Source organism: Psittacula echo (assembly GCF_963264785.1).
Source record: "Psittacula echo genome assembly, chromosome: Z".
NCBI lineage: Eukaryota > Metazoa > Chordata > Aves > Psittaciformes > Psittacidae > Psittacula > Psittacula echo.
This window is the reverse complement of record NC_137742.1, coordinates 14,183,304-14,199,301: the sequence shown is the minus strand read 5'-3', so window position 1 is coordinate 14,199,301 and position 15,998 is coordinate 14,183,304. Positions and strand designations below refer to the sequence as shown.

Here is a 15,998-nt window from a genome sequence, read left to right as displayed (position 1 = left end):
AGTAATCTTTTAGAAAGTTGTCTACACAGAGACTAGGGTGTTTCAGTTATTCCTAATCCATCTGTAACCATTTAAGGATGGTTTATGTGCCTCTGTCTAGTACACTAGTCAATATACTGTTAAGATTCAACACCCCCCTCCAATGCCATTGTGTTGAAAGTCATAAATGAATGACTTTTATGACCAATTTATGACTTTCTAGGACTTTTACCAGTGTGTTAGATCAGAGGTTTAGGTATTGAAAGTGTACTGAAATACCTGCATAGACAAATTCATGGCAGAGACCTTGTTTAGAGACATTTGTGTGCTTTAATGTATTAATGGAGACTGATTTGTCTGATCTAGGTGTATATGTTCAGACTTACTGATGCCTGTCATTCCTTGTTATGAATGCTGAGACTAAAAGACAATGTTTTCAGACCCTGCAGACTCAAAGTATGATCTGTTTAGGGCTTAGTAACAGATTCCAGAGTCAGACTCCTAATTTACGTAGCAAAATGCAAACCTGACCTACTCATGAGTGGCCTCTACTGGTTTTGGCTATGTTTAATTGCACTTCTGTTGAAGCATTTACTGGTGGAATGCTTGATTTAAGTAACCATGATGATTCAGAGATCTATAATAGATAAATAGTAAGCAGCTACCTTTTTTATTAAAGAATTGTAGAGTCCTTTTTAAGGATCCTTTATTACAAAGGATTTGCAGTACAGAAACCTTACCTGGTAGACAGTATTCTGTGACAGGACTGAGTATTGGTTTAACACTGATTTAATCTGCCTGGACTGGCAGTGAATTCTACACCTTCTCTACCTGCAGAATCAGATACATGGTCTTTTCATTTAGTGCCAGTCCACGATGTGTTCTGCTAAACTAGACCTGTCATTCTTTGCTTTTTTTAAAAAAAGTTGTGTTTATGCATTATGTAATAAAAAATAAAACATCATAGATGCATGAAGTTGTCCTGTGTCTTATTTCAACTTTCAGAAGTGTTTAAGTGTTAAGCTTCTTCTCATTCCTTGTGCAGTTGTAAATAACGGTTTCTAAGCCTTTATGCTTTAGTAAAACACAAACTGAACCACTGTAGCAGCTTTTGGTAAGCATTGCTTACAGCTACTGCATAACTTTTTTCACTTAGGAAAAGGGCTGTGGTGTACCTTACCCAGAGAGCTTCCATTGTGTGTTTGCTACAGCTGCCATCATAACCCATAGCCCTGCAAGAGAAATGTTTTGTCCGCTTGCAACACTGAACCTCATACTCAAAATAACCAGCAAGTTCAGGACTGTTCCTTCTAGATAAAGGCCATACTACCGTCCCAGCTTTGTACAGGGTTTTAAAGCACAGCCTATTAAATTCAAAATATACTGGTGATAATGCCCTGTCCTCTAAACCATGATTGTTCAGGCATTCTTTGAACAAATTTCCCTATTTTTAACCCATGACAAAGTTGGTGGCAAGTTATGGATGGAAGAACATTTTCCTTCAGTCACTTTGTACAATGTATCAATTCTGCAGATCTTTATTAAATGCAAAACAAGTTGCATGGAGTTACATGATACATGGGAAGAAGAACTTAACACTAGTGCTGAGCTGCAGAGATTTACTTTTGCAGTAATTAAGGCATAAACTTAAGGCTGCAAACTGTGAAGCAACACAGTATCCAATATCCAACCTCCCATTGCTTCTCCAGTTTTCACAAGGGTATTGCCCATTAACTGCTTTGTGACAGACACAAGCCCAGTAGTGAGTTAAGCAACAACATGGTCTAGTGTAAAGCTCATGGCAGGAGTGTTGGATCTACATGATTTTAAGGTGCCTTACAGATCTAACCATTCTGTGATTCTAAGTGTCACTGAAACTGTTAAAACTTAGTTAAAACCAAACCAGAGCAGATTAAAAAGATAATTGTGTATTTGCTGTACTATAGAAAATTAAATTCTAGTACTCATACAATCTTCCCACACTAATGAATCTGTTCTGTACTACCAGGTATTTATTCTTCAGATTGAGATGGGAAACACTATAAACTATGCAACAACCCCACAGTAATGCTGCAGGCTCACTTTAAATATCCATGAATAAATACCATCTGCTTGATTGCTGCATTCATGGAAACAACAGCAGCATCTTCATGTCTTACAAACGGTGCAAGTTTTACCCCAGGACTTCTCAACTAACACTTACATTTGCTGGAACATTCCATGCTTATACACAAGGACCATCATAATAGACATAGACAGAAGTTCATGACCATATTCTTAGTTTGGTTTTGGACAATTAATCATCTTTTCATAGGACTTTAGAAAAAAACCCAACACTAGCCAGTACCAATTAGTGTTACAGATACAAAAGAAGTGATACTACAAACATAAGCTATTACCAAAAACAAAAATAATAAATTGATGTTTCTTAATATCACCAAAGCATCTACCCCTTTCAGCACTCAATGCAGTCTGAGGTTTTGGTCCAAGATCTATAATCATTTGAGTACTCCTCCTGCAAGATTTCTGACAGTTTATAAGTTGCAGTTGAAAGATCTTATTCTTTAAGGGAAGTAAGAGAATATTTTTTACAAGTCTTTATCAAGCTCATAGAATTTTGATCAAGGTCACAGAAGCTTCAATATTCCAGAACCTTACTGTATCAGAAAACAAAACAAATGAAAGACCTGATAACCAGCATCTACATTTACAGATCCTTGTTCTGAAGGGTTTTTCGAAGTGTATTTTCCTAACAAGAATATTATAACAGGTGTTATCTTTATGCTCTGCTCAAGAAAAACTTCATTGGCCCCTTTATGCTACTTTTTCACTTCTGCATTATTTAGCTGCTTTTCTGTGAACATCCTTTCTCCTATTTTCTGTTTTCAAGTTTGGTAAATTCAAATTCAGTACTGTCTCTCACAAACGGTGGGTAGCTTCTCATCTTTCTCCATATATTGTTCAACCAAGCATTTAAATAGGTTTAACACCATAATTCACTTTGAGGTCTGCAAACTCAGATGAAGACAATTCCTTAATAAGCCTTATTAAAACATCTAGCACCCCTACAAGCCATTTCATGAGCTGTAGAACTGGTAGAGTTAACCAGAAGCACCTTTAGAACACCTCAAAGCACCAAAAGCTGCATCAGAACATGCAACAGTCGCTATAGGCTGGCACTGTTTGATTACAATAGTTGTTTCACAGTACTTTTGAAAAAATATCCCCAGTTACAGAAAAAAAAAAAAAAGAAGTCCACAATCACTCCCACATTATCAGGTTTCTAAAGGCTTTAAGTAAAAAAATACTGTGAGAATATTTATGAAACTACATTAAGGCACAAGACCAAGTCAGAATGCATTTTACAATAACAATACTATCACTGAAAGTGCTCCAGCATTCTGGTTCTTAAGGAGCTTCACTACACACAGTATGTTCACTGCATCCAGTGCATTGTACATGATCATAAGCTACTAAAATTTTTCAGTGCCAATTTGCATTTGATGCCCCAAATCTCATGGCTCCTTTTCCTATCAACAGTTGGCCTTGCAATACTTGTAAAGTATGAACAATTGATCTCTATGTCAGGAAGAGATTCCTTGAGGACCTCTAGGGAGCCATCAGTCACGATTCCAAATACCTGAAGAGTCTTTAACGTTGGAATTTCACCAAGCTCCCTAGAAAAGAAGGAAAAAAAAAAAAAAAAAAAAAAATTAATAATGAACCTGATTTTTTTTTTTTTCAGTTTGTACCCAAACTAGGTAACTGTACTTCTACAAATTTTGCAGAATTTGGTAACTACTTCAGTTAAATTCCTTCTCCTACTTTTAAAAGCACATGTTTAATTGAAACTACCTCTCTGCATGGGTAATTCTGGAAATGGGCTGAATAAATTGCTTCTTGCTGCTCTCTCTCTCTCTCACATACACTGAAAGCAAACTGTTTCCTCTCTTTTGACTTCCCTGAACTTTAGAACAAGTGTAAGGAATTGCCCCAGATGAAATTTCACAATGTGGCTCAGAGGACACAAGCCCTTACGTACTATCAGTCTCCAGTCTCTTATCGTGTTCTGGTGAATAGCCAGCCCTGGCTTCTTGATTGCCCAATCATCACATGAAATGTGTATCTATAAGCAAGTACTGGACAAAACCGAAAGACAGAGACACACAAGCTATCACCATGACAGCACACATTGCTACAGAAAAGGTTCTTCAGCTTCCCTTTTTGATAGTCCTGTTCCTCTCACAACCTTTTTCTTGGCGTTGATCATTTCCTTAGTATTGACATCCTTCCTGAAAGGATTAACATAGACAGCTGCTATACTAATAAAAGGCAAAAAAAAAAACCTAAATCCCACAAGCAAGTAAATTTAAGCTGTGTTTCAGTTGCAGCCAATAACTGACACAGGCACAGAAACCACCAAAGGAATGTAAACAGCTTGTCTGGTCAGCAAGTACTGTCAACAACTTTTCCAAAGAGCTATACTCTCCTTGCTGCGCACCTGAAAGCCTAATACTGACACCAATACTGATCATTGGCAGGACTGGTACCTGTAGCTGTACCTCATAGTAATGAGTACCAGTAGTACAATGCCATTAAGGGAAGACATGATGCATGCACTGAACAGCAAGTTTGGTGAGTACACATCACAGAAAGACTATTGCAGATGCTTTTGGTTCTAGTCTGGACTCTCAAAAGTATGTGCTGTAGCAGTTGGGTTATTTTATCTCAGTTCCTTATTCCCAATTCCTCACACCAGTAAGTTTTTCAAAACAGTGCTTGCAATTCTAAGCCTAAAATAAAGCAAGTTTAAGTTAACTTATCCTCTGAGTAGTAAATCAAAGCCATTTAGAGATAACTTACACTAAGTCAGCAGGGGTTATCTGGTAACATCGGCTAAGACACAGATGTTGTAGACAGCTGAGTTTATGGAAATACTGGAAACACTCAGGGTTTAACATCACGCTGTCACTGTAAACAAGAGCACATGAAAGTTTAAGTATAAAGGAGCAGTAAATCTGCCATTTCAAAAATTCAGGCTAAGAAACTTTATGACTATAAACTTCTTTTTCTACCACTGAAGTATTTTTTTTGTTTAATATGAATAACCCATACCTAGTGTGTGTGTTGTGGGGGAGTGATTCAATCTTCACTGAAGCAGAAGTTTCTCTGCAGGCAGATATTCTGCAGCAGAACTCATGCCATAAAAAGGCACAAAAAGGCACAAAAGATTTCAAGATATTTTAACTGACTAGGTCAAAACCAAAATACACCTTCCCCCCCCCCCCCAGTTCTATGGCCAAGTAACAAATTTATATTACAGCTGAACTAAACCTTCTCTAGGATGCTAGACTCATAAACTACATGCACCTAAATGCTTTCTTCCACTCTACTTATTGGCTACAATGACTTATTAGTTTACAAATCCTGTACATAGCATTTATGCTGAGGTAAGAAAGAAATGCTCAAGTGAGTTACCTGCTTCAGATTAGGCCATGTCAGATAAATCTTTTGTAGGCTTAGCATAGAAAGTATTTACTGGTTGTGCAATCCTAGACAATCATGCATTATTGCTATATAATTACTGCACTACAATAGAATCGGCAATTCCCTGAACCATACGATTTAAGGACAAGCTGCAAAGGCCTTCTTACCTTAGATCTAAATGGGCAAGTAAAGGACATCTTTCCACCAATGTCTGAACATCTGAAAACGGGACACTCAGAGTCAGTCCATCTTTCACTAACAAGATGAACATGCTTCATACAGCCTACTCACTTCCACAAATGTTCATTTATACCTTCTCTTACTGGAGCCCCACAGCTGAAACACAACTTTTTGTTACAAAGATGCAGTTAAGACTTACAGCATCCAGTCCGCCTATCAAGATACCGTACAGGCATCTTTTTTTAAATCGTCCCAAAACTGACCCATTGAGTCAGAAGAAAAGTCCTAAAAGCCACTTGTGCCAGCAACTTAGCAAGAGAATAATTCAAATGATATTGCTCTAGAAATCTACTAAGACATCGGAATGGTGAGATACCTGAAATTCTTGCATATAGAAAAAAATTCCTGCCTGTGTTTACCTACCTGCGTGTCAGCCAACATCCTATTGCCATATTTGTGCATTGAGAAAGTTAATTTCTTTTTATCACCTAATCCATTTCACCTTTTACCTATACTTTTGTCCATTTTGTTGCGCTCTCTCCCAAGATCTAGATTTCTCTGTATTTTATACAACCCTGCAAATTTACCCAACTTTTCCTCCTAGAACTACTATCAAGTAAATAGTTAATATTGATTCCTGAGATTATTTGCCTTCTAAATTAGCTGCTAGGCCATCATATCAGTAGTAACTATGACTGCTCCCTTTTGGAAGATGTCTTCAGCAGCCACAATAGCAGAATTTTTAAGACTCCAAGTACATTATCTGGAAAGCTAATTCACAGTGGAAGATGGGATCCAGTGTATCCTGATTCCACGCCTTACTTCAGAATTAACGGCTATACCTTTCACTTGAAGATAAAACGAGTTTTCATCTGACTGTTTTTAAACTCAGAAGATACATCATCCCACCCCTCATAGCTAAGCCAGAGACATGAGTAAGATTCTCTGACAGGAAGTACCTCAAGCTACACAGAGCACAAAGTCAGTGTTAGTGCGTGATTTTTCTGTATTCACGGAGGATGCCATCCAGAAGAAAACATAAAGCCTTCTGCTTTATATTATAAAATGGTACAAGAGTTTGTCATGCTGCTATTTACCTTGCATTTGTAGATTCTGTCTGTATCCACTCAAGTTTAATTGGGTTACTTTTGAAGTAACATGATTGACTGCTGCTTTGACATGGGCGCCTGTGAAGTTACACCAGGACAAGTTCAGCTCATCCAACCTACACACAAACGAACAAGAGTCATTTGGAAGATAGACTGACACAATGTCTGAGTTCTGATACTATTACAGTTGTTACTTTTAAGGCAAAAACTCGTAACACACCTACTACCAACTGCACTGTACCTGTGACTACAACTTTTACTATGATAATAATTAAGCACTGCAGCAGGTTGCCCAGCAAGGCTGTGGAATCTGTCTTTGGAGGTTTTCAAGATCCAGCCAGAGAAAGTCTTGGCCAGTGCTGGATTTAGACCCTGCTGTGGGCAAGGGGTTAAAATCACTTCCCAAGGCTACTTCCAGCTGGAATGACTCAGTAATATCTTAGCAAGAAAATGGTTCTTTCCAGGGACCACCATGGGGAGACACTGTCTTTTCAACTTGCTTCTCAGTTTGCCACCTGAATCTGTTACTACTGAACAGATGTTCACATTGAGAGGTAAGAAGGCTATCCATTAGTAGCATTGGTCAGATGACCAGTTAATCCTCATTAGCATAAAATACTTCACATTTTTATATAAGCATTAGCCACATTGTGACCTTAACTCTCTTTACATGCTTGATTACCTATATAGCCTGTCACCATTTGGGCTGAGACAAAGTATTTGTTTTGTGTACTGGTGGTGTAGATGTAACCAGAGGACAAAGACACCATGGACAGCAGAAGCAGCATATGTAGCTGCAGTCTCTATGTAAATGAAAAAAACCAAGAAACAGTTAAACTGCCACTAGCATTTCTCAGATCAGGTTTGCCATCTGCTATCCACTGTGCACTGCATGGACTGCTATTCTCTAAAGAGCTCATGATCCAAGCAATAGAAAGCATTATCTACCCATGAGAGGCAGGGAACGATTAAGGTTTTGTCTGCCCGCTCACTTGGACTTTGATTAAAAATGTGCTTCTGCAGAAGCAAAAATTAAGTAGATTGTCCAGCATCTCACAGGAAGTCAGCAGAAAGATCAGGGTATAAATCCCAGACAGACTGGGGCTTAGCTTGGCGATTTCCTGCCAGTGGATGGTTTAATCACTGGCACTGTCAATCTGAGCACAGTGCTTCATAAAGTGAAAGGTTACCGAAGGAGCAGGAATGGAAAAGCACAATGTTTTCTGCCATTCACACTGCATCCTGATTGCAAAGGGAGCTCTGCAACTCCACTTTTCAACTTCAAAACACACTTTCACTTTGTGAGGATCATGTACTGCTTTTGTCAAGAAAATTGAATTTACATGATATCAAAGGAACATAAATGGGGTTTACCCACCAACTACACTTCCTTTAAGTACGATTAAAGAAATTAATGAAAAACTGCTGAAGTACATCTGTGCTATTAAAGAATAAATTGCTTGATGGAAACAAGCTATCTGATTATTCAGCTAATAATCAACTGCTAGGCATTTAGGAAGAGAAGCCAGTTCATAGAAAAAAAAAAAAAAAAGAAAAGAAAAAGATCTTAAAGATAAGTATAATTGGGATGCATATGGAAAGAATTAAAAAGAATCCTTTTTCTCAGGAAGAGCAGTAAACAGGAATAGCAAAAACTATTTTTGTCTTACATAGAACAGCTGCTCAACATCAGCTCCAAGGGTTCTGCAGCAAACCCTGAGCACCCAGAGAGATTTAGTCGCACCAAACTGGGATTCTGGGCAATATTTCTGTAGGTAAGAAAAAAGGTGACAGAATTTTAATATTGGAACACTGCTTGCACTGTTAGGAAGTGTGATTATTTTTAAGGGCTAAAATCCCAGACACAGAATTATTCATTAAATATGCAGCACTGCATCTTTAGTAACCTGACCAACCTGAGAGTCACTAAAGATCTCAACTCTAGTTGCTGCATCACAGCACAACTTCGAGAGGGATACTTGCCTATTTACCTTACATTCCTGACAGGTCTGCATATTTATAACTGCTAAGTTTGAAAGGAAACAGTTTCTTGTCACCGTCTCCTATTGCACGCCATTAAACACACACCATGGCTTATTACAGATGACTATACCTCTACAAAAGACAAAGTAATCATCCAATTCTGAAGCCACCCCTTTGCAAGATGAAGATTATTTGAGAACAAAACACATGTCCAAACAGCATCCCCCTGAATGCATTTGTCTGCAAGGTTACAACAGACATGCAATTGGCAAAACCTGGAAAATCCCTTACATCCAGTACCTAGATTTCACAGAATCATAGAATGGTTTGGGTTAGAAAGGACCTTTAGATCATCTAGCTCCAATCCCCTGCCATGGTCAGGATCACCTCACATTAGATCATATCCCTGTCAGTGTTCAAGGTCAGATTGGACAGAGCCTTGGGTGATAAGGCAATAAAATTCCAACCCTAATTAGTACCCATTTTCGGGCACTTTTTATCTGGCATCAAAAGCCAAACTATATTGGTTTATTTGTGCTCTGGGAATTTGTTCTGTTTGGGTTTTGTATGTTTGGGTTTTTTGCCTGTTTGGTTGGTATGTTTTGTGGGTTTGCTTTTTGTTTTCTTCTCTGGAGCAAGAAAGGCCTCAGAAAGCTCAAGAGTAGAAAACTGGACACCCAGAGTCTCCACCATCTGAGCTATGGTCCCTGGCACCTCCAGAATCACCTGCTGTGATTGAACAGGAGGTTAACTGCATGCCCATTAGTGTCATTCCAGTTTAACCAAGCGACAGTTCATCTCCTTGACAGAATCTGTCATTTTTCAGACAGTCATGAGTGAAGTTCAATGGAAAAGTGAGAACCAGTGCAGAAGTACAATGAGCACCTGGTGGGAGAGCTGCTGAGACCCCTTAAAATAGAAAAGAACCTGCATGCCAAACACAAAGTTCTCCTGGGAGCACACAAATGGGGAAATGATAGTAGCTCTGCTGTACAGCTTGGCTGTGGAACAGCCAATGGACACGTAAACCCTAGAGAGATGAGCAGGCTTCTCCTGCTTTGGGGAATGAAAAAGAAGCCCAACACCAAGAAACACTCTTCCAGAGGTGTATTTGCTCCTCACTTCATCTCTTGGATGACAGACAGGAAAGAGGCAACTCATCTAGCCTGCCAGCTAGCCCTGTCAGATATCTAAATATGGCAATTTAAAAAGGCTCCCACAACGAACAACTCTCAACTGCATTCTTTTGCTAGCCTGCACAAAATGATAGCACTGAAAGGGAGGCATTTAACTGAATATTCCCAAACTTATCACTCACTTGATGATGTCATCAGAAAGCACTAGCCCCTCCAAGCTGAGGTTCTGCAGCTTTTCACACAGACTAAGAATACTCTGGAGACTTGCAACAGACATTGTACAATTCGACAAATCCATACATTGAAGTTTGAGAGGTCTAAAAAAAAAATAAATATATATATATATATGAAGACAGAAAAAGGAGAAAGGCAGGTTACAAAAATTGCATTAAAACCTGCTCCACAAATCCCCCAGACCATAAATATATCCCCTACAATAAAGCTGTGCAAAGCCTGCAGAAAATAATCATACTTTTGTATTCAGCTGCACACTGAACATATCACTAAGCTCACTGTGCCTACTGTCAAGCTACCACCCAAAACTGGAGACTTCTTAACTTTAAGACATTTACAGGATTCATCATAACACCTGAAAGTCTATCCTGCTGGAGTTAAATAATTTTTTTGAGTGTTCCATATAAAAATGCTGGACATGCTAACAATTCTTGGTTCTACAAGATACAAACTACATTGAACAATGGTTGCTTGATACTTTCAAACAAATCACAGTAACTCAGTTTTAAACAACTGACAGGTGAATGCAGATCCTCTTACTTCAACACATCTAACTACTGATCAGCTCTTTCACACTCCAGAGACAGCACAAATGCAATTTCTGGTGGAGACCTTAAAACCAAAAATACAGAGAAATTGTGAATATTAGAGACAATGTTTAAGGATCCAGAACATGCAGAAAAAGCCTTACTTGCTTGTTTTGAACAATGGGCTCCCAATAGAAGATCGTGGGCAGCGGAATACAGTAACACCTGCAGGCAGCAACTGTCCAACCACTCCTGGCAGCAAAATTTTATCAGACAGATCAAGAGTCTGCCAGAGAGACTCATCAAACCTAAGGCACAGAATACTACTTGTTAGTGAGGTAGAAAGGGTCAGAACTATGAGTACAACTACTGAAAATTTTCAGTGTCACAAAAGACTGAGAAAGCTATTTAACAGAACTTGCTAATGTTGAAATATGCAAGCCATCTTTTGATTATAAATACATATAATCCATATATAGCATAAACTGAATTATACACGAATAAACAAGGTAGGAACCAGATCATTTAACAGTCTTTGGAAGCAAAGGTTTTCTTAGTACTACAAGATGAGAAGTAATACTTACGAAAGACGATGCCACCTCTTGCAAACAACGGAAACTCTTATCAAGTCACTTAGGGGCAAATATGCAAAAATGGCCAAAAGCAATTCATCTGGAAGTGTATCCCAAGAAGCACCTTCAGGGAAAGAGCAAAGGTGTTCTAGTTAAAACTTATTCTTTTGTGCCTGCTGACCAGACTGTCAGAAAGCACCCCTGCATCTCTAAGCCATTAGACATCAGCCCACTACTCATCCCCCTTTCATGTCTTTGTTGTAGGAAGATATTTGCCTAGGCACGAGTGGCAAATGCAAAGCTTTCCATAACATCAACCTACTATACATACTAAAGGTATGGAAAGACAAATTCCATGGAAAAAATTACAATAATCTTTGTTCATATACTCATTTTGGAAATAAGGACATCTCAGTTACTTCTTATGTATTCTATGGCTTGTATGGTCCTTCTTCCCCCCATTCTCTTCTGAAATGCCCATCCTTTCTATGCATGTCAGGCTCCCAGAAGGGAGCCCAAAGCAAGCTACGCTTTTGCATGGTACCTGGGGAAAAGCAGGTACTGCAAACTGCTCCTTAAATCATGCACACTAACAACCACCCCCTGAATTATCTGAAAAGACGTGGTGCAATCTCAACTTCTCACGAGTAGATACAGGGCTCCAGAAGGTGTTGCCATTTACATTTTGACTGGTGGGTTCAAGAACAGCTGCCTACGAACCAGAATCTGTCTTGTTTAAAAGCAGGGTCATCAGACAGCATTCTGTCATGGTTTAAACCCAGCCAGTAACTCAGAACCACGCAGATGCTTGCTCATACATCCCCCCCCGGTTTTCTCCCCCTCTGGGTGGGATGGGGAGGAGAACTGAAAGAATGTAAACCCCACAGGTTGAGGTAAGAACAGTCCAGTAACTAAAATATAAATCTACTACTACTAATAGTAACAACGATAGGGAAATAACAAGTGGAGAGAATATAAAACTAAAAAGATGAAAAAAAAACCAATAAACACAAGTGATGCACAACACAATTGCTCACCGTCTGCAGACCGATGCCCAGCCTGACTCAACCAGCAATCTGGGCCTTCCAGGTAACTCCCCCCAGTTTACACACTGGGCATGATGTGCTGTATGGAATACCCCTTTGGCCAGTTTGGGTCAGGTGTCCTGTCTCAACTTCTTGTGCCCCTCCTCACTGGCAGAGCACAAGAGATTGAAAAGTCCTTAATCAGGCTAAGTGCTACTGAGCAAGGACTAAACCCTCAGTGTGTTATCAGCATTGTTCTCAGACGAAAGCCCAAACACAGCACTGCACCAGATACTAAGAAGGAGAAAAATAATGGTTACAGCTAAACCAAGGACATGGTTCATATCATGGTCTAGCCAGGTCTTGAGAGAGCTGTTTTTTTTTCTTTTGCATTCTGCAGTTGCTGCAGACTGAAAACCTTTCAATACCAGGGAAAGGAGCCCAGTATCCTATAACCCCTTTTAGTGCCCCAGGTCTTCAGCTTACAGCCCTGCTCGTTCTCTTCCAGTCCCTTTCCTACACCCTTTGCTGTATCTTCCCTGTAGCTCTCTGGCAGGGTCTTTTGCATTGCTTACAGCTCAGCTCCAAAAGAATACCGAGGCATGCCCTGGCATACCGGGGTAATGGTACCTGAATCGCGGGGTAGACGAGGCCGGCGTACAATGACAAAGTCCCTCTCCTTCACCTTCTGCCGTTTTTGAGAACGGGACGATGCCCCCAGCACATCTTGTAGAGTGTTTTTATCGTCCAGCTTGTCCTTCTTAAGGACAGACACTCCCATGCCAGACAGAAGTTCCGAGGTCCTGCTGGCGTTGCAGTCCAAACCCCACAAGAAGCTGGTGGACACATTGCTGCTGGCAGATGGGATCTCCTTGAGGAGTTTTCTACAGAGACAGCAAAACCCACAGGCTCTAAAGGCACCGCGTATGCACAGAAGCATTTTACGGTCACACCGTACCCACATCCCCAATACTACGAGTGCTGGGTCCGCTGAGCCGTGCGCTCATCAGGCACACTCACGCCAACCAGCCAGGGATGAAGCAAACCCTGTTCCCGGGTCGGGTCCGCGAGCTAGCAGGGGGCTGGTGAAAGAAGCCGGTAGAGGAGATGCGCTACGGCTCGGCCCCCCGGCTGCCCACTTCTCCCACAAACCGTGCTGCGGAAACGCTGCGCAGCCGGGGAGACTCGAGGAAGGACGAAGGGACCGTGGAGGGGGAGCGGGGAATACTCCGCGCTGCTCCACCCCGCCAGCGCTGCACGGACAACAAGAGTGCCACCGCCCCCGCAGGCTGCACGGAGGCGGGAGCAGCAGGAGGGAGGCATTCCTGGAGACCCGCAACCACGGCCCCATGAACGGCTCACACCCAGGCACCGCAGGACCCACGCATTAGCTCCCGCCACGACCGCTCGGGAGAAACGCGATGCCCCGCGACCAGAGAACGCTCCCGAACCCGGGCTCCCCCGAGCCCTCACATCCCGTGCACCAGGGGGCAGAGCGAGACCCGCTCCCCCACAGCGCCCCCTCCCCATCGCCCGAGGCCGCACGCACCCGGGGCACCTGAACATGTTGGCGTGAGCTGACGATCGGACGCAAGCGCCACGCTACACTGTGCCAGGCTCCGCCGCGCCGTGCCGCGCCGTTATAACCCCGCGCGCGCGCGATTGGGCGGGCCTCCTGGGGCCGGCCGGAAGCCGGTTGCCGTCCGCCGCAAAGGCTGCCGGGAGTTGTAGTTCACCGCCGGACACCCCACCCCACCCCCGCCCACGCACACCCTGCCACAGCGGACGGCCGTTCCCACAGTGCCTTGCGCCCGTCGCCGGGGCGGTGGGGGCGGGGGGGAATGTCGACGTCAGCGCCGCTGAGGGACGGCGGTCGGGTGTCGAGGGGCAAATGTGGCGGCGGCGGCGGCGGTGGCCGTGGTTGCTCTGACACGAAAATTGCCGGGCGCGGCCGTCGCTTTCTGTATCTGAGCCCGCGCGTCGAGACCGGTGGCAACCGCGATGGAGAACGGCGGTGCCCCGCGGGACACCCTCTGCTGATCAGGGAGGCTGTGGTGAGGGAGCGGCGCGGCCGTGGGTGCTGCAGCGCCGAGTCACGGCGGGGTGAGGGCCTGTGTGGGGCCGAGCGCGGCGTTGTGGGGAGGATGAGGGGCAGCCGTGTCTCCCCCACGGCTGGGAGCATGACCCGGGTCTGGGGCGGGGAGACCCTTTGCTCGCCCACGGTGTCTTTGACACCGGCGGGGAGGGGACACTGCGGGAGCCTGCGATGGGGACGGGAGGAACCGGCGTGTTGTTCTTTCTGCTCTTAGTCCCCGATTTTTTTTTTTTTCCTTCCGTCCTTTAGGGACCTCGAGCAGGTAGGTTTACAGCGTGAATGTTGATGGTTGTTAAGTGTCTGTCGGCTTTAGTTCTCTGCGCCTAACACGCCAGTGGGCACACAGTGATCGGCTTTAATGGCTGTAGTGTGCACTGGCTGTTTCTGGTTTGTAAGACCGGAATCTCGCTGACAGTGACATTTTACTGTGAAAGGTTTTCATGTGCTTCTGGAAGGTCTTCACTGTGAAGGCCTGATACCGAGGGACTGTCAGTTTATTCTGGTCTTTTCACACCACGTTTCAGATTCACGTCAGGGTTTCTTAAGGAGCTCTTCATTCCTTCTCTCCAAACTGCTTGTTTTGAAATTGATGGGGTTGGAAAACTAATTCTGAACACACCTACAGCTCCTCGCTTAGTCAGCCACTTGCTGGTAGATGCTCTCCTATGTTTACTGCGTAACGATGGAGAGAGCTGCCTGTAAAACTGAAGATGGTAATGGAATACATGGCACATTGTATGCAACTATCAAATCAGATATTGATAGTAGTATGGCTCAAATTAGCATTCATATAATCTTAAGAAAGAGTATGTGGTGTTTCCAGTGTTAACTGAAGTAATGGAACAATTGTTTAAGGGTTATATATGTGGATAGTCAAATGAAAGAGCAGTGGGGGTTTTTTTGAGTTAAAAAAAAAAGATTATTGTGTTACCCTGTTCACCAGCCCCTTTTTTCTTGTTAATCTTTTCACTTTTTTCTGTTAATACATCAGAAGATGAAAGAAGAATTTGCTGAAAAGAATAAAATCCTATTAATTTTTTAAAAGCTCTGAATTACCAAATAGTCTGAATTTGCCTCAGTGCAATGTTAGGATTGCAGTCATGTGGTTGACCACATTACTGACACCTGATCTGTGTTACTCTGGCAGCCCAGGTAGCAATTTCTGTTATTTTTTTCAGATTCTTACAGCAACTGTACAGCTTTTGTATCTGATTCTATTTGAGTTCCTCCAAGCAAGTTGGTTTCTTCAGTGTGTTATTTCCAGAATACTCCTCTGACCTCTAGGAAAACATCAGCCTCTGTGGTAGTTAATATTCTTTATTAGAGGACATGGCAACGCCATGTAACACAAAGAATCTTTGCATGGTTTTGTACCAATGGTCCCTGATTGCTTTTGAACGCAAAAATCTCCACGGTTCTTGTTTGAGCATTTCCCTTTTATGTACAGCTTCTGTGGAGAAGCTGGTGTCCCTCTGAATTGGAGATTACTGCTATTTTGAGTGGAGTCAGTGCAGCATGTTATGATTTTTTTTTTCTTGTTTCACTAGCTATTGATACACAATTAAAATTTAAGTCGATTTAAAACCTTATCTTCATTGCAATATAGTTGAAATTACAGGTACTAATAAAATGTCAATCAGTACATAGGCTGACTTTTGCTTCATAGAATAG

At 42.2% G+C, this 15,998-nt stretch overlaps 2 protein-coding genes across 6 annotated transcripts in view; one reads left to right on the top strand and one right to left on the bottom strand.

The window, feature by feature from the left end:
• Positions 1-2,424: 2,424 nt before the first annotated feature.
• Positions 2,425-13,798, bottom strand: SKP2 (S-phase kinase associated protein 2; the record flags this gene model as incomplete). The annotated part of the gene is made up of 10 exons (XM_080637106.1): positions 2,425-3,656; positions 4,843-4,950; positions 5,634-5,685; positions 6,744-6,871; positions 8,426-8,524; positions 10,057-10,191; positions 10,800-10,943; positions 11,220-11,331; positions 12,863-13,116; positions 13,782-13,798. The coding sequence occupies 10 exons, from the start codon at positions 13,796-13,798 to the stop codon at positions 3,443-3,445; spliced, it is 1,263 nt and encodes a 420-aa protein (XP_080493232.1). The 3' UTR covers positions 2,425-3,442.
• Positions 13,799-14,102: 304 nt separating this feature from the next.
• LMBRD2 (LMBR1 domain containing 2) overlaps positions 14,103-15,998 on the top strand; it is a 40,244-nt gene continuing 38,348 nt past the window's right edge. For 3 of the 5 annotated variants that reach the window (XR_013958799.1, XR_013958800.1, XM_080638099.1), the window contains exon 1: positions 14,103-14,335. The gene's annotated coding sequence lies outside the window, so the exon portion shown is untranslated. Of the gene's footprint in view, positions 14,336-14,377; positions 14,590-15,998 lie in introns of those variants that run through there. The other 2 variants (XM_080638100.1, XM_080638101.1) reach the window with 2 other exon arrangements.